Source organism: Cherax quadricarinatus, chromosome 60 (genome assembly GCF_038502225.1).
Source record: "Cherax quadricarinatus isolate ZL_2023a chromosome 60, ASM3850222v1, whole genome shotgun sequence".
Lineage (NCBI taxonomy): Eukaryota > Metazoa > Arthropoda > Malacostraca > Decapoda > Parastacidae > Cherax > Cherax quadricarinatus.
Genome location: NC_091351.1, coordinates 21,940,816 through 21,967,626, shown reverse-complemented (window position 1 = coordinate 21,967,626; position 26,811 = coordinate 21,940,816). Strand labels below are relative to the sequence as shown.

Sequence of the window (26,811 nt, the reverse complement as noted above, 5' to 3'; positions counted from 1 at the left end):
AGTGTAGCAGACATGCTGGGAGTGTAGCAGGCATGCTGGGAGTGTAGCAGGCATGCTGGGAGTGTAGCAGACATGCTGGGAGTGTAGCAGACATGCTGGGAGTGTAGCAGGCATGCTGGGAGTGTAGCAGGCATGCTGGGAGTGTAGCAGGCATGCTGGGAGTGTAGCAGACATGCTGGGAGTGTAGCAGGCATGCTGGGAGTGTAGCAGGCATGCAGGGAGTTGGGAGTAGCAGGCATGCTGGGAGTGTAGCAGACATGCTGGGAGTGTAGCAGACATGCTGGGAGTGTAGCAGACATGCTGGGAGTGTAGCAGACATGCTGGGAGTGTAGCAGACATGCTGGGAGTGTAGCAGACATGCTGGGAGTGTAGCAGGCATGCTGGGAGTGTAGCAGACATGCAGGGAGTGTAGCAGACATGCAGGGAGTGTAGCAGACATGCTGGGAGTGTAGCAGACATGCTGGGAGTGTAGCAGACATGCTGGGAGTGTAGCAGACATGCTGGGAGTGTAGCAGACATGCTGGGAGTGTAGCAGGCATGCTGGGAGTGTAGCAGGCATGCTGGGAGTGTAGCAGGCATGCTGGGAGTGTAGCAGACATGCTGGGAGTGTAGCAGGCATGCTGGGAGTGTAGCAGACATGCTGGGAGTGTAGCAGACATGCTGGGAGTGTAGCAGACATGCTGGGAGTGTAGCAGACATGCTGGGAGTGTAGCAGACATGCAGGGAGTGTAGCAGACATGCTGGGAGTGTAGGAGGCATGCTGGGAGTGTAGCAGACATGCTGGGAGTGTAGCAGACATGCTGGGAGTGTAGCAGACATGCAGGGAGTGTAGCAGACATGCTGGGTGTGTAGCAGACATGCAGGGAGTGTAGCAGACATGCTAGGAGTGTAGGAGACATGCTGGGAGTGTAGCAGACATGCTGGGAGTGTAGCAGGCATGCTGGGAGTGTAGCAGACATGCAGGGAGTGTAGCAGACATGCTGGGAGTGTAGCAGACATGCTGGGAGTGTAGCAGGCATGCTGGGAGTGTAGCAGACATGCTGGGAGTGTAGCAGGCATGCTGGGAGTGTAGCAGGCATGCTGGGAGTGTAGCAGACATGCTGGGAGTGTAGCAGACATGCAGGGAGTGTAGCAGACATGCTGGGAGTGTAGCAGACATGCTGGGAGTGTAGCAGACATGCTGGGAGTGTAGCAGACATGCTGGGAGTGTAGCAGACATGCAGGGAGTGTAGCAGGCATGTTGGGAGTGTAGCAGACGTGCTGGAAGTGTAGCAGGCATGTTGGGAGTGTAGCAGATGTGCAGGGAGTGTAGCAGGCATGCTTGGAGTGTAGCAGACATGCAGGGAGTGTAGCAGACATGCTGGGAATGTAGCAGACATGCTGGGAGTGTAGCAGACATGCTGGGAGTGTAGCAGACATGCAGGGAATGTATCGGACATGCAGGGAGTGTAGCAGATATGCAGGGAGTGTAGCAGACATGCTGGGAGTGTAGTAGGCATGCTGGGAGTGTAGCATACATGCAGGGAGTGTAGCAGACATGCTGGGAGTGTAGCATACATGCAGGGAGTGTAGCAGATATGCTGGGAGTGTAGCAGACTTGCAGGGAGTGTGGCGGACATGCTGGGAGTGTAGCAGACTTGCAGGGAGTGTAGTAGGCATGCTGGGAGTGTAGCATACATGCAGGGAGTGTAGCAGATATGCTTGGAGTGTAGCAGACTTGCAGGGAGTGTAGCGGACATGCTGGGAGTGTAGCAGACATGCAGGGAGTGTAGCAGACATGCAGGGAGTGTAGCGGACATGCTGGGAGTGTAGCAGACATGCAGGGAGTGTAGCAGGCATGTTGGGAGTGTAGCAGACATGCAGGGAGTGTAGCAGACATGCTGGGAGTGTAGCAGACATGCAGGGAGTGTAGCAGACATGCAGGGAGTGTAGCAGACATGCTGGGAGTGTAGCAGACATGCAGGGAGTGTAGCAGACATGCAGGGAGTGTAGCAGACATGCAGGGAGTGTAGCAGACATGCAGGGAGTGTAGCAGACATGCAGGGAGTGTAGCAGACATGCAGGCAGTGTAGCAGACATGCAGGGTGTGTAGCAGACATGCTGGGAGTGTAGCAGACATGCAGGGAGTGTAGCAGACATGCAGGGAGTGTAGCAGACATGCAGGGAGTGTAGCAGACATGCAGGGAGTGTAGCAGACATGCAGGGAGTGTAGCAGACATGCAGGGAGTGTAGCAGACATGCAGGGAGTGTAGCAGACATGCTGGGAGAGTAGCAGACATGCAGGGAGTGTAGCAGACATGCAGGGAGTGTAGCAGACATGCAGGGAGTGTAGCAGACATGCAGGGAGTGTAGCAGACATGCAGGGAGTGTAGCAGACATGCTGTGAGTGTAGCAGACATGCAGGAAGTGTAGCAGACATGCAGGGAGTGTAGCAGACATGCAGGGAGTGTAGCAGACATGCAGGGTGTGTAGCAGACATGCTGGGAGTATAGCAGACATGCAGGGAGTGTAGCAGACATGCAGGGAGTGTAGCAGACATGCAGGGAGTGTAGCAGACATGCAGGGAGTGTAGCAGACATGCAGGGAGTGTAGCAGACATGCAGGGAGTGTAGCAGACATGCAGGGAGTGTAGCAGACATGCTGGGAGTGTAGCAGACATGCAGGGAGTGTAGCAGACATGCTGGGAGTGTAGCAGACATGCTGGGAGTGTAGCAGACATGCAGGGAGTGTAGCAGACATGCTGTGAGTGTATCAGACATGCTGGGAGTGTAGCAGACATGCAGGGAGTGTAGCAGACATGCTGGGTGTGTAGCAGACATGCAGGGAGTGTAGCAGACATGCAGGGAGTGTAGCAGACATGCAGGGAGTGTAGCAGACATGCAGGGAGTGTAGCAGACATGCTGGGAGTGTAGCAGACATGCAGGGAGTGTAGCAGACATGCAGGGAGTGTAGCAGACATGCAGGGAGTGTAGCAGACATGCAGGGAGTGTAGCAGACATGCAGGGAGTGTAGCAGACATGCTGTGAGTGTAGCAGACATGCAGGAAGTGTAGCAGACATGCAGGGTGTGTAGCAGACATGCTGGGAGTGTAGCAGACATGCAGGGAGTGTAGCAGACATGCAGGGAGTGTAGCAGACATGCAGGGTGTGTAGCAGACATGCTGGGAGTGTAGCAGACATGCAGGGAGTGTAGCAGACATGCAGGGAGTGTAGCAGACATGCAGGGTGTGTAGCAGACATGCTGGGAGTGTAGCAGACATGCAGGGAGTGTAGCAGACATGCAGGGAGTGTAGCAGACATGCAGGGAGTGTAGCAGACATGCAGGGAGTGTAGCAGACATGCAGGGAGTGTAGCAGACATGCAGGGAGTGTAGCAGACATGCAGGGAGTGTAGCAGACATGCTGGGAGTGTAGCAGACATGCAGGGAGTGTAGCAGACATGCAGGGAGTGTAGCAGACATGCAGGGAGTGTAGCAGACATGCAGGGAGTGTAGCAGACATGCAGTGAGTGTAGCAGACATGCTGGGAGTGTAGCAGACATGCTGGGAGTGTAGCAGACATGCAGGGAGTGTAGCAGACATACAGGGAGTGTAGCAGACATGCAGGGAGTGTAGCAGACATGCAGGGAGTGTAGCAGACATGCAGGGAGTGTAGCAGACATGCAGGGAGTGTAGCAGACATGCAGGGAGTGTAGCAGACATGCAGGGAGTGTAGCAGACATGCTGTGAGTGTAGCAGACATGCAGGGAGTGTAGCAGACATGCAGGGAGTGTAGCAGACATGCTGTGAGTGTAGCAGACATGCAGGGAGTGTAGCAGACATGCAGGGAGTGTAGCAGACATGCTGTGAGTGTAGCAGACATGCAGGGAGTGTAGCAGACATGCAGGGAGTGTAGCAGACATGCTGTGAGTGTAGCAGACATGCAGGGAGTGTAGCAGACATGCAGGGAGTGTAGCAGACATGCTGTGAGTGTAGCAGACATGCAGGGAGTGTAGCAGACATGCAGGGAGTGTAGCAGACATGCTGTGAGTGTAGCAGACATGCAGGGAGTGTAGCAGACATGCTGTGAGTGTAGCAGACATGCTGGGAGTGTAGCAGACATGCTGTGAGTGTAGCAGACATGTAGGAGGTGAGAGGAAGGCGAGTTTATTATGCTTCAATATTACGCTAATATCATCTTTACGGCTTATTTATCTATCACAGTTCATCTAATATGACATAATATTATTATGGCTAATATGACATAGTAATAGGACGAAGCTCCTGAGTTTTTAGGTGCTGTCCGAGCCAATTTGTTTACGCCAAAGCGAATCGTTATCCGATTTTGTCGCTATCTGATGCAGGCGTTAACTGAGGGTCCAATGAATATATGTATATATATATATATATATATATATATATATATATATATATATATATATATATATATATTGGCATATATGAAAAAATATATCTTTAAACGTATAACTGGAGTATACCTAGAGAGACAGTTCCAGGGGTCAACGCCCCCGCGGCCCGGCCTGTGACAAGGCCTCATGGTGGATCAGAAGCTGATCAACCAGCCTGCTACTGTTCCACACACTCAACCCGACGTACGAACCACAGCCAGGCTGGTCAAGTGCTGACTTTAGGTGCATGTCTGGTGCCTTCTTAAAGACAGCTAGAGGTCTATTGGAAATCCCCCTTATGTATGCTGGGAGGCAGTTGAAAAGTTTTGGGCCCCTGACACTTGTCGTGTTGTTTCTTCTCTTGCCAATGGCACCTCTGCTTTTCATTGGGGGGATGTGGCATCGTCTGCCTAGTCTTTTGCTATGCCAGGGAGTGATTTTCGTGTGCTAGTTTGGTAGTAATCCCTCTAGGATTTTCCGAGTATATATAATTATATATCTCTCCCGCCTGCGTTCTAGGGAGTACAGGTTGAGGAACATCATGCATTCCCAGTAATTGAGGTGTTTAACTCCAGTTATATGTTAGGTTAGGTTTAGATAATTATGTTTATTATGCACCCCATACCCATCCTGTGGGCGGTAGTCAAAAGATTACAGAGGTACATAACGGGTCCAGGGACTGGACCCCAAAGTTTTGATGGCTGAACAATTTACAAAGGTAATGAATCATGTAAGTAAGTTTACTTACGCTTATTCATGGCTACATTCATGAACAAATTATAGAGTAATGAGCAATTCACACGACCACACCCGGTCACAACTGTAATAAGTTATTGGTGCAAATATTAATTGGTGGGTCACACACACACACACATACTCACACACACACACACACACACACACACACACACACACACACACACACACACACACACACACACACACACACACACACACACACACACACACACACAAGGACCAGGTGATAAGGTTGAGGAAAGAAGGTGGAGAACTCACAAGAAACGATCAAGAGGTATGTGAGGAGCTCGACACGAGATTTAAGGAAGTATTTACAGTAGAGACAGGAAGGACTCTGGGGGGACAGACCAGATGGGGACACCAGCAAGGAATACACCAACAAGTGTTGGACGACATACATACAGATGAGGAGGAGGTGAAGAAATTGCTAAGGGACATCGATACCTCAAAGGCAATGGGACCGGACAACATCTCCCCGTGGGTCCTTATAGAGGGAGCAGATATGTTGTGCTGGAATATTGCTGCACACTAAAAGCACCTTTCAAGGCAGGTGAAATTGCTGACCTAGAAAATGTACAGAGAACCTTCACGGAGCGCATAACGGAGATAAAACACCTCAATTACTGGGAGCGCTTGAGGTTTCTGAACCAGTATTCCCTGGAACGCAGGCGGAAGAGATACATGATTATATACACCTGGAAAATCCTAGAGGGACTAGTACCGAACTTGCACACGAAAATCACTCACTACGAAAGCAAAAGACTTGGCAGACGATGCACCATCCCCCCAGTGAAAAGCAGGGGTGTCACTAGCACGTTAAGAGACCATACAATAAGTGTCAGGGGCCCGAGACTGTTCAACTGCCTCCCAGCACACATAAGGGGGATTACCAACAGACCCCTGGCAGTCTTCAAGCTGGCACTGGACAAGCACCTAAAGTCGGTTCCTGATCAGCCGGGCTGTGGCTCGTACGTTGGTTTGCGTGCAGCCAGCAGTAACAGCCTGGTTGATCAGGCTCTGATCCACCAGGAGGCCTGGTCACAGACCGGGCCGCGGGGACGTTGACCCCCGGAACTCTCTCCAGGTAAACTCCAGGTACCACAATCTTCAACACGTCCCTGGAAACTGGGCAACTACCTGAGGTATGGAAGATGGCAAATGTAGTTCCCATTTTTAAAAAAAAAGACAGAAAAGAGGCGCTAAACAATAGACCTGTGTCATTGAGGTGTATAGTATGCAAAGTTATGGAGAAGATTATCAGGAGGAGAGTGGTGGAGCACCTGGAACGGAACAGGAGTATAAATGCCAACCAGCACGGATTCATGGAAGGCAAATCCTGTGTCACAAACCTTCTGGAGTTTTATGATAAAATAACAGAAATAAGACACGAGAGAGAGGGGTGGGTTGATTGCATCTTCTTGGACTGCAAGAAGGCCTTTGACACAGTTCCTCACAAGAGATTAGTGCAGAAGCTAGAGCATCAGGCGCATATAACAGGAAGGGCACTGCAATGGATCAGAGAATACCTGACAGGGAGGCAACAACGAGTCATGGTACGTAATGATGTATCACAGTGGGCACCTGTGACGAGCGGGGTCCCTCAGGGGTCGGTCCTAGGACCAGTGCTATTTTTGGTATATGTGAACGACATGATGGAAGGGTTAGACTCAGAAGTGTCCCTGTTTGCAGATGATGTGAAGTTAATGAGGAGAATTAAATCTGATGAGGACCAGGCAGGACTTCAAGGAGACCTGGACAGACTGGACACCTGGTCCAGCAAATGGCTTCTCGAATTTAATCCTGCCAAATGCAAAGTCATGAAGATAGGGGAAGGGCACAGAAGACCACAGACAGAGTATAGGCTAGGTGGACAAAGACTGCAAACCTCACTCAAGGAGAAAGATCTTGGGGTGAGTATAACACCGAGCATGTCTCCGGAAGCACACATCAATCAGATAATTGCTGCAGCATATGGGCGCCTGGCAAACCTGAGAACAGCATTCCGATACCTTAGTAAGGAATCGTTCAAGACACTGTACACCGTGTATGTCAGGCCCATATTGGAGGATGCAGCACCTGTTTGGAACCCACACTTGATAAAGCACGTCAAGAAACTAGAGAAAGTACAAAGGTTTGCGACAAGGTTAGTTCCAGAGCTAAGGGGAATGTCCTATGAAGAAAGATTAAGGGAAATCGGCCTGACGACACTGGAGGACAGGAGGGTCAGGGGAGACATGATAACGACATATAAAATACTGCGTGGAATAGACAAGGTGGACAAAGACAGGATGTTCCAGGGAGGGGACACAGAAACAAGAGGCCACAATTGGAAGTTGAAGACACAAATGAGTCAGAGAGATATTAGGAAGTATTTCTTCAGTCATAGAGTTGTAAGACAGTGGAATAGCCTAGAAAATGACGTAGTGGAGGCAGGAACCATACACAGTTTTAAGACGAGGTTTGATAAAGCTCATGGAGCGGGGAGAGAGAGGGCCCAGTAGCAACCGGTGAAGAGGCGGGGCCAGGAGCTAAGACTCGACCCCTGCAACCACAAATAGGTGAGTACAAATAGGTGAGTACACACACACACGCACACAGTCAAGGACCAGGTAATCAGGCTAAGGAAGGAAGGAAGGAGGAGAGATCACAAGAAACGACAGTTATGTGTGCTGTGAAGGTTCTCTACATTTTCTAGGTCAGCAATTTCACCTGCCTTGAAAGGTGCTGTTAGTGTGCAGCAATATTCCAGCCTAGATAGAAAAAGCAACTTGAAGTCTCATCAATGGCTTGGCATCCCTAGTTTTGAAGGTTCTCATTATCCAACCTGCCTTTTTTCTAGCAGATGCGATTGATGCAATTATGTGGTCTTTGAAAGTGAGATCCTCTGACATTATCACTCCCAGGTCTTTGACATTACTTTTCGCTCTACTGTGTAGTTGGAATTTCTTTTATACTCCGACATAGTTTTAATTTCCTCACGTTTTCTATATTGGAGTAGTTGAAATTTCTCATCATTGAACTTCATGTCGTTTTCTGCAGCCCATTTAAAGATTTGGTTGATGTCCGCCTGGAGTCTTGCAGTGTCTTCAGTGGAGGACACTGTTATGCAGATTCGGGTGTCATCTGCGAAAGAAGACACAGCGCTGAGCTTATATCCCTATCTATGTCAGATATGAGGATGAGGAACAAGGTGTGAGCGAGTACTGTGCCTTGTGGAACAGAGCTTTTCACCGTAGCCGCCTCAGACTTTACTCTGTTGACTACGACTCTTTGTGTTCTGTTTGTTAGGAAATTATAGATCCATCTACCAACTTTTCTTGTAATTCTCTTATCACACATTTTGTGCGTTATTACACCATGGTCACATTTGTCAAAGGCTTTTACAAAGTCTCTGTATATTACATCTGCATTCTGTTTGTCTTCTAGAGCATCTAGAACCTTGTCGTGGTGGTCCAGCAGTTGGGACAGACAGGAGCGACCTGTTCTAAAGCTGTACAGCTCTGGGTTGTGTAATTGATGGGTATCTAGATGGGTGGTGACCTTGCTTCTTACAAACCTGTCAAAGACTTTTATGATATTGGGCGCTATTGGTCTGTAGTTCGTTGCTCTTGCGTCACTGCGTCACTGCATACCTCAAGTGCTATGTAAAATGTGATTACACAATATCATTAATGTAAAAACAAATATTTATTTATACACCATAATATCCAAAGGCATAAATGAGAGTTGATGGTAAGTCTCTGCATAATAGATATTAAGAGGCTTAGATAACGAAGCGAGAATAATAGATTTAATGTTTGTTATTATCTGTAACTCAACTAATTTGTTCTCACCAGGAAGAATGCTGTGTTGATTAATGTTGGTCGAGGTGATGTTATCAGCGAGGCGGACATTGTGAAAGCACTGGACTCAGGATGGATATCAGCAGCAATATTAGACGTTGTCGAGAAGGAACCATTATCATCAGAAAGTCTTCTGTGGACACATCCAAAGGTTTCATACTAATTTCCTTTGTATTTTTATACTGTTTCATTTATTTAATGTAAGAAGCATCTTGACTCTGTATTTAAATATTTAATTCAATTAAACATAGAGCAACATATGATACAGAACGTGCAACATGACTTAATAAAGCTCTATACAGAGCCGAACGCTGTCCCATCTAGATGCATTTAAACCGCTAAGTGATCCGAGGAAGATATCCCCGTACTGCATAACTCCTGCCCACTTTACTTTAGAGCTCACCATAGTGCAGAGAGCAGCAGATGTTTAATATAATAATATTAATAATAATAATAATAATAATAATAATAATAATAACATGATGATGATGATGATGATGATGATGATGATGATGATGATGATGATGATGATGATGATGATGATGATGATGATGATGATGATGATGATGATGATGATGATGATGATGATGAAGAAAGAGGAGGAGGAGGAAAAAAAATAGATACCAGGAGTTTACCTGGAGAGAGTTCCGGGGGTCAACGCCCCCGCGGCCCGGTCTGTGACCAGGCCTCCTGGTGGATCAGAGCCTGATCAACCAGGCTGTTGCTGCTGGCTGCACGCAAACCAACGTACGAGCCACAGCCCGGCTGATCAGGAACTGACTTTAGGTGCTTGTCCAGTGCCAGCTTGAAGACTGCCAGGGGTCTGTTGGTAATCCCCCTTATGTGTGCTGGGAGGCAGTTGAACAGTCTCGGGCCCCTGACACTTATTGTATGGTCTCTTAACGTGCTAGTGACACCCCTGCTTTTCATTGGGGGGATGGTGCATCGTCTGCCAAGTCTTTTGCTTTCGTAGTGAGTGATTTTCGTGTGCAAGTTCGGTACTAGTCCCTCTAGGATTTTCCAGGTGTATATGATCATGTATCTCTCTCGCCTGCGTTCCAGGGAATACAGGTTCAGGAACCTCAAGCGCTCCCAATAATTGAGGTGTTTTATCTCCGTTATGCGCGCCGTGAAGGTTCTCTGTACATTTTCTAGGTCAGCAATTTCACCTGCCTTGAAAGGTGCTGTTCGAGTGCAGCAATATTCCAGCCTAGATATAACAAGTAGCCTGAAGAGTGTCATCATGGCCTTGGCCTCCCTAGTTTTGAAGGTTCTCATTATCCATCTTGTCATTTTTCTAGCAGCTGCGATTGATACAATGTTATGGTCCTTGAAGGTGAGATCCTCCGACATGATCACTCCCAGGTCTTTGACGTTGGTGTTTCGCTCTATTTTGTGGCCAGAATTTGTTTTGTACTCTGATGAAGATTTAATTTCCTCGTGTTTACCATATCTGAGTAATTGAAATTTCTCATCGTTGAACTTCATATTGTTTTCTGCAGCCCACTGAAAGATTTGGTTGATATCCACCTGGAGCTTTGCAGTGTCTGCAATGGAAGACACTGTCATGCAGATTCGGGTGTCATCTGCAAAGGAAGACATGGTGCTGTGGCTGACATCCTTGTCTATGTCAGATACGAGGATGAGAAACAAGATGGGAGCGAGTACTGTGCGCTGTGGAACAGAGCTTTTCACCGTAGCTGCCTCGGACTTTACTCTGTTGACTACTACTCTTTGTGTTCTGTTTGTGAGGAAATTATAGATCCATCTACCAACTTTTCCTGTTATTCCTTTAGCACGCATTTTATGCGCTGTTACGCCATGGTCACACTTGTCAAAGGCTTTTGCAAAGTCTGTATATATTACATCTGCATTCTTTTTGTCTTCTAGTGCATCTAGGACCTTGTCGTAGTGATCCAGTAGTTGAGACAGACAGGAGCGACCTGCTCTAAACCCATGTTGCCCTGGGTTGTGTAATTGATTGGATTCTAGATGAGTGGCGATCTTGCTTCTTAGGACCCTTTCAAAGATTTTTATGATATGGGACACATAAGTACGATAAGGCACTTAAACTACTGGGAACGATTGAAGGTCCCTGATCTATATTCCCTGGAACGCAGGCGAGAAAGATACATGATAATATACACTGGAAGGTCCTGGAGGGATTGGTACCAAACTTGCACACGAAAATCATTCCCTATGAAAGCAAAAGACTCGGCATGAGATGCAACATTTCCCCGATGAAAAGCAGGGGTGCCACGAGTACACTGAGAGACAACACAATAAGTGTCAGGGATCCAAGACTGTTTAACTGCCTCCCAGCACACATAAGGGGGATTACCAATAGATGCCTGGCTGTCTTCAAGAAGGCATTGGACAGGCACATAAAGTCAGTACCTGACCAACCGGGCTGTGGTTCGTAGCGGCCAGCAGTAGCAGCCTGGTTGATCAGACCCTGATCCACCATGAGGCCTGGTCTCAGTCAAGGCTGCGGGGGCGTTGACCCTCGAAACTCTCTTCAGGTAATTAGACTGGAAAGAGAGAGAGTATGAAGGAGGTGAATGTATTCAGATATTTAGGAGTGGACGTGTCAGGAGATGGGCCTATTAAGGATGAGGTGAATCATAGAATTGATGAGGGGGGAAAAGGTGAGTGGTGCACTGAGGAGTCTGTGGAGACAAAGAACATTGTCCATGAAAGCAAAGAGGGGAATGTATGAGTGTATAGTTATACCAATACTCTTATATGGGTGAGAAGCATGGGTGATGAATGTTGCAGCGAGGAGAAGGCTGGAGGCAGTGGAGATGTCATGTCTGAGGGCAATGTGTGGTGTGAATATAATGCAGAAAATCCCTAGTTTGGAGATTAGGAGGAGGTGTGGGATTATCAAAACTATTGTCCAGAGGGCTGAGGAGGAGTTTTTGAGATGGTTTGGGCATGTAGAGAGAATGGAACGAAATAGAATGACTTCGAGAGTATACAAATCTGTAGTGGAGGGAAGGCGGGGTAGGGGTCGGCCTAGGAAAGGTCGGAGAGAGGGGGTAAAGGAGGTTGTTTGTATGAGGGGCTTGGACTTCCAGCAAGCGTGTGTGAGAGTGTTAGACAGGAGCAAACGGAGACAAATGGTTTATAGGACTTGACGTGCTGTTAGTGCAAGGAAGGTATCATTTATGAAGGGATTCAGGGAAACTGGCAGGCCGGACTTGATTCCTGGGGATGGGAAGTACAGTGCCTGCACTCTGATGGAAGGGTATTAATGTTGCAGTTTTATAACTGTAGTGTAAGCATGTCTCTGGCAAGAAAGTGATGGAGTGAATGATAATGAAATGTTTTCTTTTTCTGGCCATCCTGCCTTGGTGGGAACTCGCATAGGAGACTTAAGTCTCGAGACACTCCCCAGATAGGGAGCCAAGGCCGGGTCACCACTACTTGGAAAATACCCGGGTCGGGAGAATACCGGCCAATAAAAAAAAAAAAAACAATTGTCCCCAGGATGCGACCCACAAAAGTCTACTAATACCCAAGTACATAAGAACATAAGAACATAAGAACGAAGGAACACTGCAGAAGGCCTACTGGCCCATGCGAGGCAGGTCCAAGTCTCCTACCGGCTTAAGCCAATGCACCCAACCTAGTCAGGTCAGGTCACATTGACTTAAGGGAGGAACACGGCAACCGACCTGGTAGCACAAGCTATCAGGTCTAACTCACACCCACCCACATCCACTCATGTATTTATCCAACCTATTTTTAAAGCTACACAACGTTCTGGCCTCTATAACGGTACTTGGGAGTTTGTTCCACTCATCCACAACTCTATTACCAAACCAGTACTTTCCTATATCCTTCCTGAATCTAAATTTTTCCAACTTAAAACCATTGCTGCGAGTCCTGTCTAGGCTAGATATTTTCAGCACACTATTTACATCCCCTTTATTTATTCCTGTCTTCCATTTATACACCTCAATCATATCCCCCCTAATTCTACGTCTTTCTAGAGAGTGCAGATTCAGGGCCCTTAGTCTATCCTCATAGGGAAGGTTTCTGATACATGGGATCAACTTTGTCATCCTCCTTTGTACATTTTCCAGAGAATTTATATCCATTCTGTAATAAGGTGACCAAAACTGTGCAGCATAATCTAAATGAGGCCTAACCAAGGATGTATAGAGTTGAAGAACAACCTGAGGACTCCTATTATTTATGCTTCTTGATATGAAGCCAAGGATTCTATTAGCTTTATTGCGAACACTTATGCACTGTTGTCTTGGTTTCAGATTACTGCTAACCAGAACTCCTAAATCTTTTTCGCAATCCGTAATATTAAGATCTACATTATTTAGTTTATATGTGGCATGATTATTGTCCTGTCCAACATTTAGAACTTTGCATTTGTCTATATTAAACTGCATCTGCCACTTCTCCGACCACTGCATCAGTCTATTCAAATCTTCCTGGAGTGCTCGAATGTCCTCGTCAGAATGAATTCGACGGCCTATTTTGGTGTCATCGGCAAACTTGCCGATGTCGCTCTTTATGCCCTCATCTATGTCGTTTATGTAGATTGTGAACAGCAGGGGGCCCAACACTGACCCCTGTGGAACACCGCTCGTGACACTTCCCCACTCTGATTTCTCCCCATTTATGCAAACTCTCTGCTGCCTATTTGTCAACCATGCCTCTATCCAGGAAAAAATAGTACTGATAAACATTGCTAGGTGAACATGGGCAGCAGGTATCTTAAGGAAAGGTCCTAATGTTTCCATCCGTACCGGGAATCGACCCAGAGAATTAAGTGTCTGAGCTGAGTCCGCTACCAATCGAGCAGTTAATATTAACACTGAAGGTTTGAGGAGAGTCAGAAGTGGCAGTCAAGAATTTACATCTAAAATAAAACCTCAATTTCTTAAAAATGGTAAATTAGGATATACTCAGCTTAAAAATAATTCATATCTTCCACTAAGAAACAATCTTTGACAGTTTAAAGTGAAAATAATGGCGCTCGTATTAAATACTACTATGTAATTATCGTGACTGAACCAGAACTCCACATTATTTACGTTCTCTTTATATATTCCCGTTTTCTATTTATGAACCTCAATCATATCCCCCCTAATTCTACGCCCTCATAGAGAGTGCAGATTCAGGGTCCTCACAGTCATGATAGGTCCTCACAGTCATGATGGGACCTCACAGTCATGATAGGGCCTCACAGTCATGATGGGACCTCACAGTCATGATGGGCCCTCACAGTCATGATGGGTCCTCACAGTCATGATGGGACCTCACAGTCATGATAGGTCCTCACAGTCATGATGGGACCTCACAGTCATGATAGGTCCTCACAGTCATGATGGGACCTCACAGTCATGATGGGCCCTCACAGTCATGATGGGTCCTCACAGTCATGATGGGACCTCACAGTCATGATAGGTCCTCACAGTCATGATGGGCCCTCAAAGTCATGATGGGCCCTCACAGTCATGATGGGTCCTCACAGTCATGATGGGACCTCACAGTCATGATGGGCCCTCACAGTCATGATGGGCCCTCACAGTCATGATGGGACCTCACAGTCATGATGGAACCTCACAGTCATGATGGGCCCTCACAGTCATGATAGGTCCTCAAAGTCATGATGGGACCTCACAGTCATGATGGGCCCTCACAGTCATGATGTGTCCTCACAGTCATGATGGGACCTCACAGTCATGATGGGCCCTCACAGTCATGATGGGTCCCCACAGTCATGATGGGACCTCACAGTCATGATGGGCCCTCACAGTCATGATGGGCCCTCACAGTCGTGATGGGACCTCACAGTCATGATGGAACCTCACAGTCATGATGGACCCTCACAGTCATGATAAGTCCTCACAGTCATGATGGGACCTCACAGTCATGATGGGCCCTCACAGTCATGATGTGTCCTCACAGTCATGATGGGACCTCACAGTCATGATGGGCCCTCACAGTCATGATGGGTCCTCACAGTAATGATGGGACCTCACAGTCATGATGGGCCCTCACAGTCATGATGGGCCCTCACAGTCGTGATGGGACCTCACAGTCATGATGGGACCTCACAGTCATGAAGGGCCCTCACAGTCATGAAAGGTACTCACAGTCATGATGGGACCTCACAGTCATGATGGGCCCTCACAGTCATGATGGGACCTCACAGTCATGATGGGACCTCACAGTCATGATGGGCCCTCACAGTCATGATAGGTCCTCACAGTCATGATGGGACCTCACAGTCATGATGGGCCCTCACAGTCATGATGTGTCCTCACAGTCATGATGGGACCTCACAGTCATGATGGGCCCTCACAGTCATGATGGGTCCTCACAGTCATGATGGGACCTCACAGTCATGATGGGCCCTCACAGTCATGATGGGCCCTCACAGTCGTGATGGGACCTCACAGTCATGATGGAACCTCACAGTCATGATGGACCCTCACAGTCATGATAGGTCCTCACAATCATGATGGGACCTCACAGTCATGATGGGCCCTCACAGTCATGATGTGTCCTCACAGTCATGATGGGACCTCACAGTCATGATGGGCCCTCACAGTCATGATGGGTCCTCACAGTCATGATGGGACCTCACAGTCATGATGGGCCCTCACAGTCATGATGGGCCCTCACAGTCGTGATGGGACCTCACAGTCATGATGGGACCTCACAGTCATGATGGGCCCTCACAGTCATGATAGGTCCTCACAGTCATGATGGCACCTCACAGTCATGATGGGCACTCACAGTCATGATGGGACCTCACAGTCATGATGGGACCTCACAGTCATGATGGGCCCTCACAGTCATGATGGGCCTCACAGTCATGATGGGTCCTCACAGTCATGATGGGACCTCACAGTCATGATGGGCCCTCACAGTCATGATGGGGGCTCACAGTCATGATGAGGCCTCACAGTCATGATGGAACCTCACAATCATGATGGGCCCTCACAGTCATGATAGGTCCTCACAGTCATGATGGGACCTCACAGTCATGATGGGCCCTCACAGTCATGATGTGTCCTCACAGTCATGATGGGACCTCACAGTCATGATGGGACCTCACAGTCATGATGGGCCATCACAGTCATGATGGGTCCTCACAGTCATGATGGGTCCTCACAGTCATGATGGGTCCTCACAGTCATGATGGGACCTCACAGTCATGATGGGACCTCACAGTCATGATGGAACCTCACAATCATGATGGAACCTCACAGTCATGATGAGACCTCACAGTCATGATGGGCCCTCACGGTCATGATGGGCCCACAGTCATGATGGGACCTCACAATCATGATGGACCCTCAAAGTCATGATGGGCCCTCACAGTCATGATGGGCCCTCACAGTCATGATGGGTCCTCACAGTCATGATGGTACCTCACAGTCATGATGGGCCCTCACAGTCATGATGGGCCCTCACAGTCGTGATGGGACCTCACAGTCATGATGGAACCTCACAGTCATGATGGACCCTCACAGTCATGATAGGTCCTCACAGTCATGATGGGACCTCACAGTCATGATGGGCCCTCACAGTCATGATGTGTCCTCACAGTCATGATGGGACCTCACAGTCATGATGGGCCCTCACAGTCATGATGGGTCCTCACAGTAATGATGGGACCTCACAGTCATGATGGGCCCTCACAGTCATGATGGGCCCTCACAGTCGTGATGGGACCTCACAGTCATGATGGAACCTCAGAGTCATGATGGGCCCTCACAGTCATGATAGGTCCTCATAGTCATGATGGGACCTCACAGTCATGATGGGCCCTCACAGTCATGATGGGACCTCACAGTCATGATGGGACCTCACAGTCACGATGGAACCTCACAGTCATGATGGGCCCTCACAGTCATGATAGGTCCTCACAGTCATGATGGGACCTCACAGTCATGATGGGCCCTCACAGTCATGATGTGTCGTCACAGTCATGATGGGACCTCACAGTCATGATAGGCCCTCACAGTCATGATGGGTCCTCACAGTCATGATGGGACCTCACAGTCATGATGGGCCCTCACAGTCATGATGGGCCCTCAAAGTCGTGATGGGACCTCACAGTCATGATGGAACCTCACAGTCATGATGGACCCTCTCAGTCATGATAGGTCCTCACAGTCATGATGGGATCTCACAGTCATGATGGGCCCTCACAGTCATGATGTGTCCTCACAGTCATGATGGGACCTCACAGTCATGATGGGCCCTCACAGTCATGATGGGTCCTCACAGTCATGATGGGACCTCACAGTCATGATGGGCCCTCACAGTCATGATGGGCCCTCACAGTCGTGATAGGAGCTCACAGTCATGATGGGACCTCACAGTCATGATGGGCCCTCACAGTCATGATAGGTCCTCACAGTCATGATGGGACCTCACAGTCATGATGGCCCCTCACAGTCATGATGGGACCTCACAGTCATGATGGGACCTCACAGTCATGATGGGCCCTCACAGTCATGATGGGCCCTCACAGTCATGATGGGCCCTCACAGTCATGATGGGGCCTCACAGTCATGATGGAACCTCACAGTCATGATGGGCCCTCACAGTCATGATAGGTCCTCACAGTCATGATGGGACCTCACAGTCATGATGGGCCCTCACAGTCATGATGTGTCCTCACAGTCATGATGGGACCTCACAGTCATGATGGGACCTCACAGTCATGATGGGCCCTCACAGTCATGATGGGTCCTCACAGTCATGATGGGTCCTCACAGTCATGATGGGTCCTCACAGTCATGATGGGACCTCACAGTCATGAGAGCACCTCACAGTCATGATGGGACCTCACAATCATGATGGGACCTCACAGTCATGATGGGACCTCACAGTCATGATGGGCCCTCACGGTCATGATGGGCCCTCACAGTCATGATGGGACTTCACAATCATGATGGACCCTCACAGTCATGATGGGACCTCACAGTCATGATATGCCCTCACAGTCATGATGGGCCCTCACAGTCATGATGGGCCCTCACAGTCATGATGTGACCTCACAGTCATGATGGGCCCTCACAGTCATGATGGGTCCTCACAGTCATGATGGGACCTCACAGTCATGATTGGACCTCACAGTCATGATGGGACCTCACAGTCATGATGGGCCCTCACAGTCATGATGGGACCTCACAGTCATGATGGAACCTCACAGTCATGATGGGCCCTCACAGTCATGATAGGTCCTCACAGTCATGATGGGACCTCACAGTCATGATGGGCCCTCACAGTCATGATGTGTCCTCACAGTCATGATGGGACCTCACAGTCATGATGGGCCCTCACAGTCATGATGTGTCCTCACAGTCATGATGGGACCTCACAGTCATGATTGGCCCTCACAGTCATGATGGGTCCTCACAGTCATGATGGGACCTCACAGTCATGATGGGCCCTCACAGTCATGATGGGCCCTCACAGTCGTGATGGGACCTCACAGTCATGATGGAACCTCACAGTCGTGATGGACCCTCACAGTCATGATTGGTCCTCACAGTCATGATGGGACCTCACAGTCATGATGGGCCCTCACAGTCATGATGTGTCCTCACAGTCATGATGGGACCTCACAGTCATGATGGGCCCTCACAGTCATGATGGGTCCTCACAGTCATGATGGGACCTCACAGTCATGATGGGCCCTCACAGTCATGATGGGCCCTCACAGTCGTGATGGGATCTCACTGTCATGATGGGACCTCACAGTCATGATGGGCCCTCACAGTCATGATAGGTCCTCACAGTCATGATGGGACCTCACAGTCATGATGGGCCCTCACAGTCATGATGGGACCTCACAGTCATGATGGGACCTCACAGTCATGATGGGCCCTCACAGTCATGATGGGCCTCACAGTCATGATGGGTCCTCACAGTCATGATGAGACCTCACAGTCATGATGGGCCCTCACAGTCATGATGGGATCTCACAGTCATGATGGGGCCTCACAGTCATGATGGAACCTCACAGTCATGATGGGCCCTCACAGTCATGATAGGTCCTCACAGTCATGATGGAACCTCACAGTCATGATGGGCCCTCACAGTCATGATGTGTCCTCACAGTCATGATGGGACCTCACAGTCATGATGGGACCTCACAGTCATGATGGGCCCTCGCAGTCATGATGGGTCCTCACAGTCATGATGGGTCCTCACAGTCATGATGGGTCCTCACAGTCATGATGGGACCTCACAGTCATGATGGGACCTCACAGTCATGATGGGACCTCACAATAATGATGGGACCTCACAGTCATGATGGGACCTCACAGTCATGATGGGCCCTCACGGTCATGATGGGCCCTCACAGTCATGATGGGACCTCACAATCATGATGGACCCTCACAGTCATGATGGGCCCTCACAGTCATGATGGGCCCTCACAGTCATGATTGGTCCTCACAGTCATGATGGGACCTCACAGTCATCATGGGCCCTCACAGTCATGATGGGCCCTCACAGTCGTGATGGGACCTCACAGTCATGATGGAACCTCACAGTCATGATGGACCCTCACAGTCATGATAGGTCCTCACAGTCATGATGGGACCTCACAGTCATGATGGGCCCTCACAGTCATGATGTGTCCTCACAGTCATGATGGGACCTCACAGTCATGATGGGCCCTCACAGTCATGATGGGTCCTCACAGTAATGCTGGGACCTCACAGTCATGATGGGCCCTCACAGTCATGATGGGCCCTCACAGTCGTGATGGGACCTCACAGTCATGATGGGACCTCACAGTCATGATGGGCCCTCACAGTCACGATAGGTCCTCACAGTCATGATGGGACCTCACAGTCATGATGGGCCCTCACAGTCATGATGGGACCTCACAGTCATGATGGGACCTCACAGTCATGATGGAACCTCACAGTCATGATGGGTCCTCACAGTCATGATAGGTCCTCACAGTCATGATGGGACCTCACAGTCATGATGTGCCCTCACAGTCATGATGTGTCGTCACAGTCATGATGGGACCTCACAGTCATGATAGGCCCTCACAGTCATGATGGGTCCTCACAGTCATGATGGGACCTCACAGTCATGATGGGCCCTCACAGTCATGATGGGCCCTCACAGTCATGATGGGACCTCACAGTCATGATGGAACCTCAGTCATGATGGACCCTCACAGTCATGATAGGTCCTCACAGTCATGATGGGACCACACAGTCATGATGGGCCCTCACAGTCATGATGTGTCCTCACAGTCATGATGGGACCTCACAGTCATGATGGGCCCTCACAGTCATGATGGGTCCTCACAGTCATGATGGGACCTCACAGTCATGATGGGCCCTCACAGTCATGATGGGCCCTCACAGTCGTGATGGGAGCTCACAGTCATGATGGGACCTCACAGTCATGATGGGCCCTCACAGTCATGATAGGTCCTCACAGTCATGATGGGACCTCACAGTCATGATGGGCCCTCACAGTCATGATGGGACCTCACAGTCATGATGGGACCTCACAGTCATGATATGCCCTCACAGTCATGATGGGCCCTCACAGTCATGATGGGTCCTCACAGTCATGATGGGACCTCACAGTCATGATATGCCCTCACAGTCATGATGGGCCCTCACAGTCATGATGGGTCCTCACAGTCATGATGGGACCTCACAGTCATGATGGGTCCTCACAGTCATGATGGGACCTCACAGTCATGATAGGTCCTCACAGTCATGATGGGACCTCACAGTCATGATAGGTCCTCACAGTCATGATGGGACCTCACAGTCATGATGGGCCCTCACAGTCATGATGGGTCCTCACAGTCATGATGGGACCTCACAGTCATGATAGGTCCTCACAGTCATGATGGGCCCTCAAAGTCATGATGGGCCCTCACAGTCATGATGGGTCCTCACAGTCATGATGGGACCTCACAGTCATGATGGGCCCTCACAGTCATGATGGGCCCTCACAGTCATGATGGGACCTCACAGTCATGATGGAACCTCACAGTCATGATGGGCCCTCACAGTCATGATAGGTCCTCAAAGTCATGATGGGACCTCACAGTCATGATGGGCCCTCACAGTCATGATGTGTCCTCACAGTCATGATGGGACCTCACAGTCATGATGGGCCCTCACAGTCATGATGGGTCCCCACAGTCATGATGGGACCTCACAGTCATGATGGGCCCTCACAGTCATGATGGGCCCTCACAGTCGTGATGGGACCTCACAGTCATGATGGAACCTCACAGTCATGATGGACCCTCACAGTCATGATAAGTCCTCACAGTCATGATGGGACCTCACAGTCATGATGGGCCCTCACAGTCATGATGTGTCCTCACAGTCATGATGGGACCTCACAGTCATGATGGGCCCTCACAGTCATGATGGGTCCTCACAGTAATGATGGGACCTCACAGTCATGATGGGCCCTCACAGTCATGATGGGCCCTCACAGTCGTGATGGGACCTCACAGTCATGATGGGACCTCACAGTCATGAAGGGCCCTCACAGTCATGAAAGGTACTCACAGTCATGATGGGACCTCACAGTCATGATGGGCCCTCACAGTCATGATGGGACCTCACAGTCATGATGGGACCTCACAGTCATGATGGGCCCTCACAGTCATGATAGGTCCTCACAGTCATGATGGGACCTCACAGTCATGATGGGCCCTCACAGTCATGATGTGTCCTCACAGTCATGATGGGACCTCACAGTCATGATGGGCCCTCACAGTCATGATGGGTCCTCACAGTCATGATGGGACCTCACAGTCATGATGGGCCCTCACAGTCATGATGGGCCCTCACAGTCGTGATGGGACCTCACAGTCATGATGGAACCTCACAGTCATGATGGACCCTCACAGTCATGATAGGTCCTCACAATCATGATGGGACCTCACAGTCATGATGGGCCCTCACAGTCATGATGTGTCCTCACAGTCATGATGGGACCTCACAGTCATGATGGGCCCTCACAGTCATGATGGGTCCTCACAGTCATGATGGGACCTCACAGTCATGATGGGCCCTCACAGTCATGATGGGCCCTCACAGTCGTGATGGGACCTCACAGTCATGATGGGACCTCACAGTCATGATGGGCCCTCACAGTCATGATAGGTCCTCACAGTCATGATGGCACCTCACAGTCATGATGGGCACTCACAGTCATGATGGGACCTCACAGTCATGATGGGACCTCACAGTCATGATGGGCCCTCACAGTCATGATGGGCCTCACAGTCATGATGGGTCCTCACAGTCATGATGGGACCTCACAGTCATGATGGGCCCTCACAGTCATGATGGGCCCTCACAGTCATGATGAGGCCTCACAGTCATGATGGAACCTCACAATCATGATGGGCCCTCACAGTCATGATAGGTCCTCACAGTCATGATGGGACCTCACAGTCATGATGGGCCCTCACAGTCATGATGTGTCCTCACAGTCATGATGGGACCTCACAGTCATGATGGGACCTCACAGTCATGATGGGCCATCACAGTCATGATGGGTCCTCACAGTCATGATGGGTCCTCACAGTCATGATGGGTCCTCACAGTCATGATGGGACCTCACAGTCATGATGGGACCTCACAGTCATGATGGAACCTCACAATCATGATGGAACCTCACAGTCATGATGAGACCTCACAGTCATGATGGGCCCTCACGGTCATGATGGGCCCACAGTCATGATGGGACCTCACAATCATGATGGACCCTCAAAGTCATGATGGGCCCTCACAGTCATGATGGGCCCTCACAGTCATGATGGGTCCTCACAGTCATGATGGTACCTCACAGTCATGATGGGCCCTCACAGTCATGATGGGCCCTCACAGTCGTGATGGGACCTCACAGTCATGATGGAACCTCACAGTCATGATGGACCCTCACAGTCATGATAGGTCCTCACAGTCATGATGGGACCTCACAGTCATGATGGGCCCTCACAGTCATGATGTGTCCTCACAGTCATGATGGGACCTCACAGTCATGATGGGCCCTCACAGTCATGATGGGTCCTCACAGTAATGATTGGACCTCACAGTCATGATGGGCCCTCACAGTCATGATGGGCCCTCACAGTCGTGATGGGACCTCACAGTCATGATGGAACCTCAGAGTCATGATGGGCCCTCACAGTCATGATAGGTCCTCATAGTCATGATGGGACCTCACAGTCATGATGGGCCCTCACAGTCATGATGGGACCTCACAGTCATGATGGGACCTCACAGTCATGATGGAACCTCACAGTCATGATGGGCCCTCACAGTCATGATAGGTCCTCACAGTCATGATGGGACCTCACAGTCATGATGGGCCCTCACAGTCATGATGTGTCGTCACAGTCATGATGGGACCTCACAGTCATGATAGGCCCTCACAGTCATGATGGGTCCTCACAGTCATGATGGGACCTCACAGTCATGATGGGCCCTCACAGTCATGATGGGCCCTCAAAGTCGTGATGGGACCTCACAGTCATGATGGAACCTCACAGTCATGATGGACCCTCTCAGTCATGATAGGTCCTCACAGTCATGATGGGATCTCACAGTCATGATGGGCCCTCACAGTCATGATGTGTCCTCACAGTCATGATGGGACCTCACAGTCATGATGGGCCCTCACAGTCATGATGGGTCCTCACAGTCATGATGGGACCTCACAGTCATGATGGGCCCTCACAGTCATGATGGGCCCTCACAGTCGTGATAGGAGCTCACAGTCATGATGGGACCTCACAGTCATGATGGGCCCTCACAGTCATGATAGGTCCTCACAGTCATGATGGGACCTCACAGTCATGATGGCCCCTCACAGTCATGATGGGACCTCACAGTCATGATGGGACCTCACAGTCATGATGGGCCCTCACAGTCATGATGGGCCCTCACAGTCATGATGGGCCCTCACAGTCATGATGGGGCCTCACAGTCATGATGGAACCTCACAGTCATGATGGGCCCTCACAGTCATGATAGGTCCTCACAGTCATGATGGGACCTCACAGTCATGATGGGCCCTCACAGTCATGATGTGTCCTCACAGTCATGATGGGACCTCACAGTCATGATGGGACCTCACAGTCATGATGGGCCCTCACAGTCATGATGGGTCCTCACAGTCATGATGGGTCCTCACAGTCATGATGGGTCCTCACAGTCATGATGGGACCTCACAGTCATGAGAGCACCTCACAGTCATGATGGGACCTCACAATCATGATGGGACCTCACAGTCATGATGGGACCTCACAGTCATGATGGGCCCTCACGGTCATGATGGGCCCTCACAGTCATGATGGGACTTCACAATCATGATGGACCCTCACAGTCATGATGGGACCTCACAGTCATGATATGCCCTCACAGTCATGATGGGCCCTCACAGTCATGATGGGCCCTCACAGTCATGATGTGACCTCACAGTCATGATGGGCCCTCACAGTCATGATGGGTCCTCACAGTCATGATGGGACCTCACAGTCATGATTGGACCTCACAGTCATGATGGGACCTCACAGTCATGATGGGCCCTCACAGTCATGATGGGACCTCACAGTCATGATGGAACCTCACAGTCATGATGGGCCCTCACAGTCATGATAGGTCCTCACAGTCATGATGGGACCTCACAGTCATGATGGGCCCTCACAGTCATGATGTGTCCTCACAGTCATGATGGGACCTCACAGTCATGATGGGCCCTCACAGTCATGATGTGTCCTCACAGTCATGATGGGACCTCACAGTCATGATTGGCCCTCACAGTCATGATGGGTCCTCACAGTCATGATGGGACCTCACAGTCATGATGGGCCCTCACAGTCATGATGGGCCCTCACAGTCGTGATGGGACCTCACAGTCATGATGGAACCTCACAGTCGTGATGGACCCTCACAGTCATGATTGGTCCTCACAGTCATGATGGGACCTCACAGTCATGATGGGCCCTCACAGTCATGATGTGTCCTCACAGTCATGATGGGACCTCACAGTCATGATGGGCCCTCACAGTCATGATGGGTCCTCACAGTCATGATGGGACCTCACAGTCATGATGGGCCCTCACAGTCATGATGGGCCCTCACAGTCGTGATGGGATCTCACTGTCATGATGGGACCTCACAGTCATGATGGGCCCTCACAGTCATGATAGGTCCTCACAGTCATGATGGGACCTCACAGTCATGATGGGCCCTCACAGTCATGATGGGACCTCACAGTCATGATGGGACCTCACAGTCATGATGGGCCCTCACAGTCATGATGGGCCTCACAGTCATGATGGGTCCTCACAGTCATGATGAGACCTCACAGTCATGATGGGCCCTCACAGTCATGATGGGATCTCACAGTCATGATGGGGCCTCACAGTCATGATGGAACCTCACAGTCATGATGGGCCCTCACAGTCATGATAGGTCCTCACAGTCATGATGGAACCTCACAGTCATGATGGGCCCTCACAGTCATGATGTGTCCTCACAGTCATGATGGGACCTCACAGTCATGATGGGACCTCACAGTCATGATGGGCCCTCGCAGTCATGATGGGTCCTCACAGTCATGATGGGTCCTCACAGTCATGATGGGTCCTCACAGTCATGATCGGACCTCACAGTCATGATGGGACCTCACAGTCATGATGGGACCTCACAATAATGATGGGACCTCACAGTCATGATAGGACCTCACAGTCATGATGGGCCCTCACGGTCATGATGGGCCCTCACAGTCATGATGGGACCTCACAATCATGATGGACCCTCACAGTCATGATGGGCCCTCACAGTCATGATGGGCCCTCACACTCATGATTGGTCCTCACAGTCATGATGGGACCTCACAGTCATCATGGGCCCTCACAGTCATGATGGGCCCTCACAGTCGTGATGGGACCTCACAGTCATGATGGAACCTCACAGTCATGATGGACCCTCACAGTCATGATAGGTCCTCACAGTCATGATGGGACCTCACAGTCATGATGGGCCCTCACAGTCATGATGTGTCCTCACAGTCATGATGGGACCTCACAGTCATGATGGGCCCTCACAGTCATGATGGGTCCTCACAGTAATGCTGGGACCTCACAGTCATGATGGGCCCTCACAGTCATGATGGGCCCTCACAGTCGTGATGGGACCTCACAGTCATGATGGGACCTCACAGTCATGATGGGCCCTCACAGTCACGATAGGTCCTCACAGTCATGATGGGACCTCACAGTCATGATGGGCCCTCACAGTCATGATGGGACCTCACAGTCATGATGGGACCTCACAGTCATGATGGAACCTCACAGTCATGATGGGTCCTCACAGTCATGATAGGTCCTCACAGTCATGATGGGACCTCACAGTCATGATGTGCCCTCACAGTCATGATGTGTCGTCACAGTCATGATGGGACCTCACAGTCATGATAGGCCCTCACAGTCATGATGGGTCCTCACAGTCATGATGGGACCTCACAGTCATGATGGGCCCTCACAGTCATGATGGGCCCTCACAGTCATGATGGGACCTCACAGTCATGATGGAACCTCAGTCATGATGGACCCTCACAGTCATGATAGGTCCTCACAGTCATGATGGGACCACACAGTCATGATGGGCCCTCACAGTCATGATGTGTCCTCACAGTCATGATGGGACCTCACAGTCATGATGGGCCCTCACAGTCATGATGGGTCCTCACAGTCATGATGGGACCTCACAGTCATGATGGGCCCTCACAGTCATGATGGGCCCTCACAGTCGTGA

At 50.0% G+C, this 26,811-nt stretch overlaps 1 protein-coding gene across 4 annotated transcripts in view; it reads left to right on the top strand.

Annotated features, from left to right (window-relative positions):
* Nucleotides 1-26,811, top strand: part of LOC128694511 (glyoxylate/hydroxypyruvate reductase A-like) — a 451,562-nt gene that overhangs the window by 406,461 nt on the left and 18,290 nt on the right. For all 4 annotated transcript variants that reach the window (XM_070098029.1, XM_070098027.1, XM_070098028.1 and 1 more), the window contains one exon: nucleotides 8,981-9,137. In XM_070098029.1, coding sequence (XP_069954130.1) covers nucleotides 8,981-9,137 — 157 coding nt within the window. The remainder of the gene's footprint in view (nucleotides 1-8,980; nucleotides 9,138-26,811) is intronic.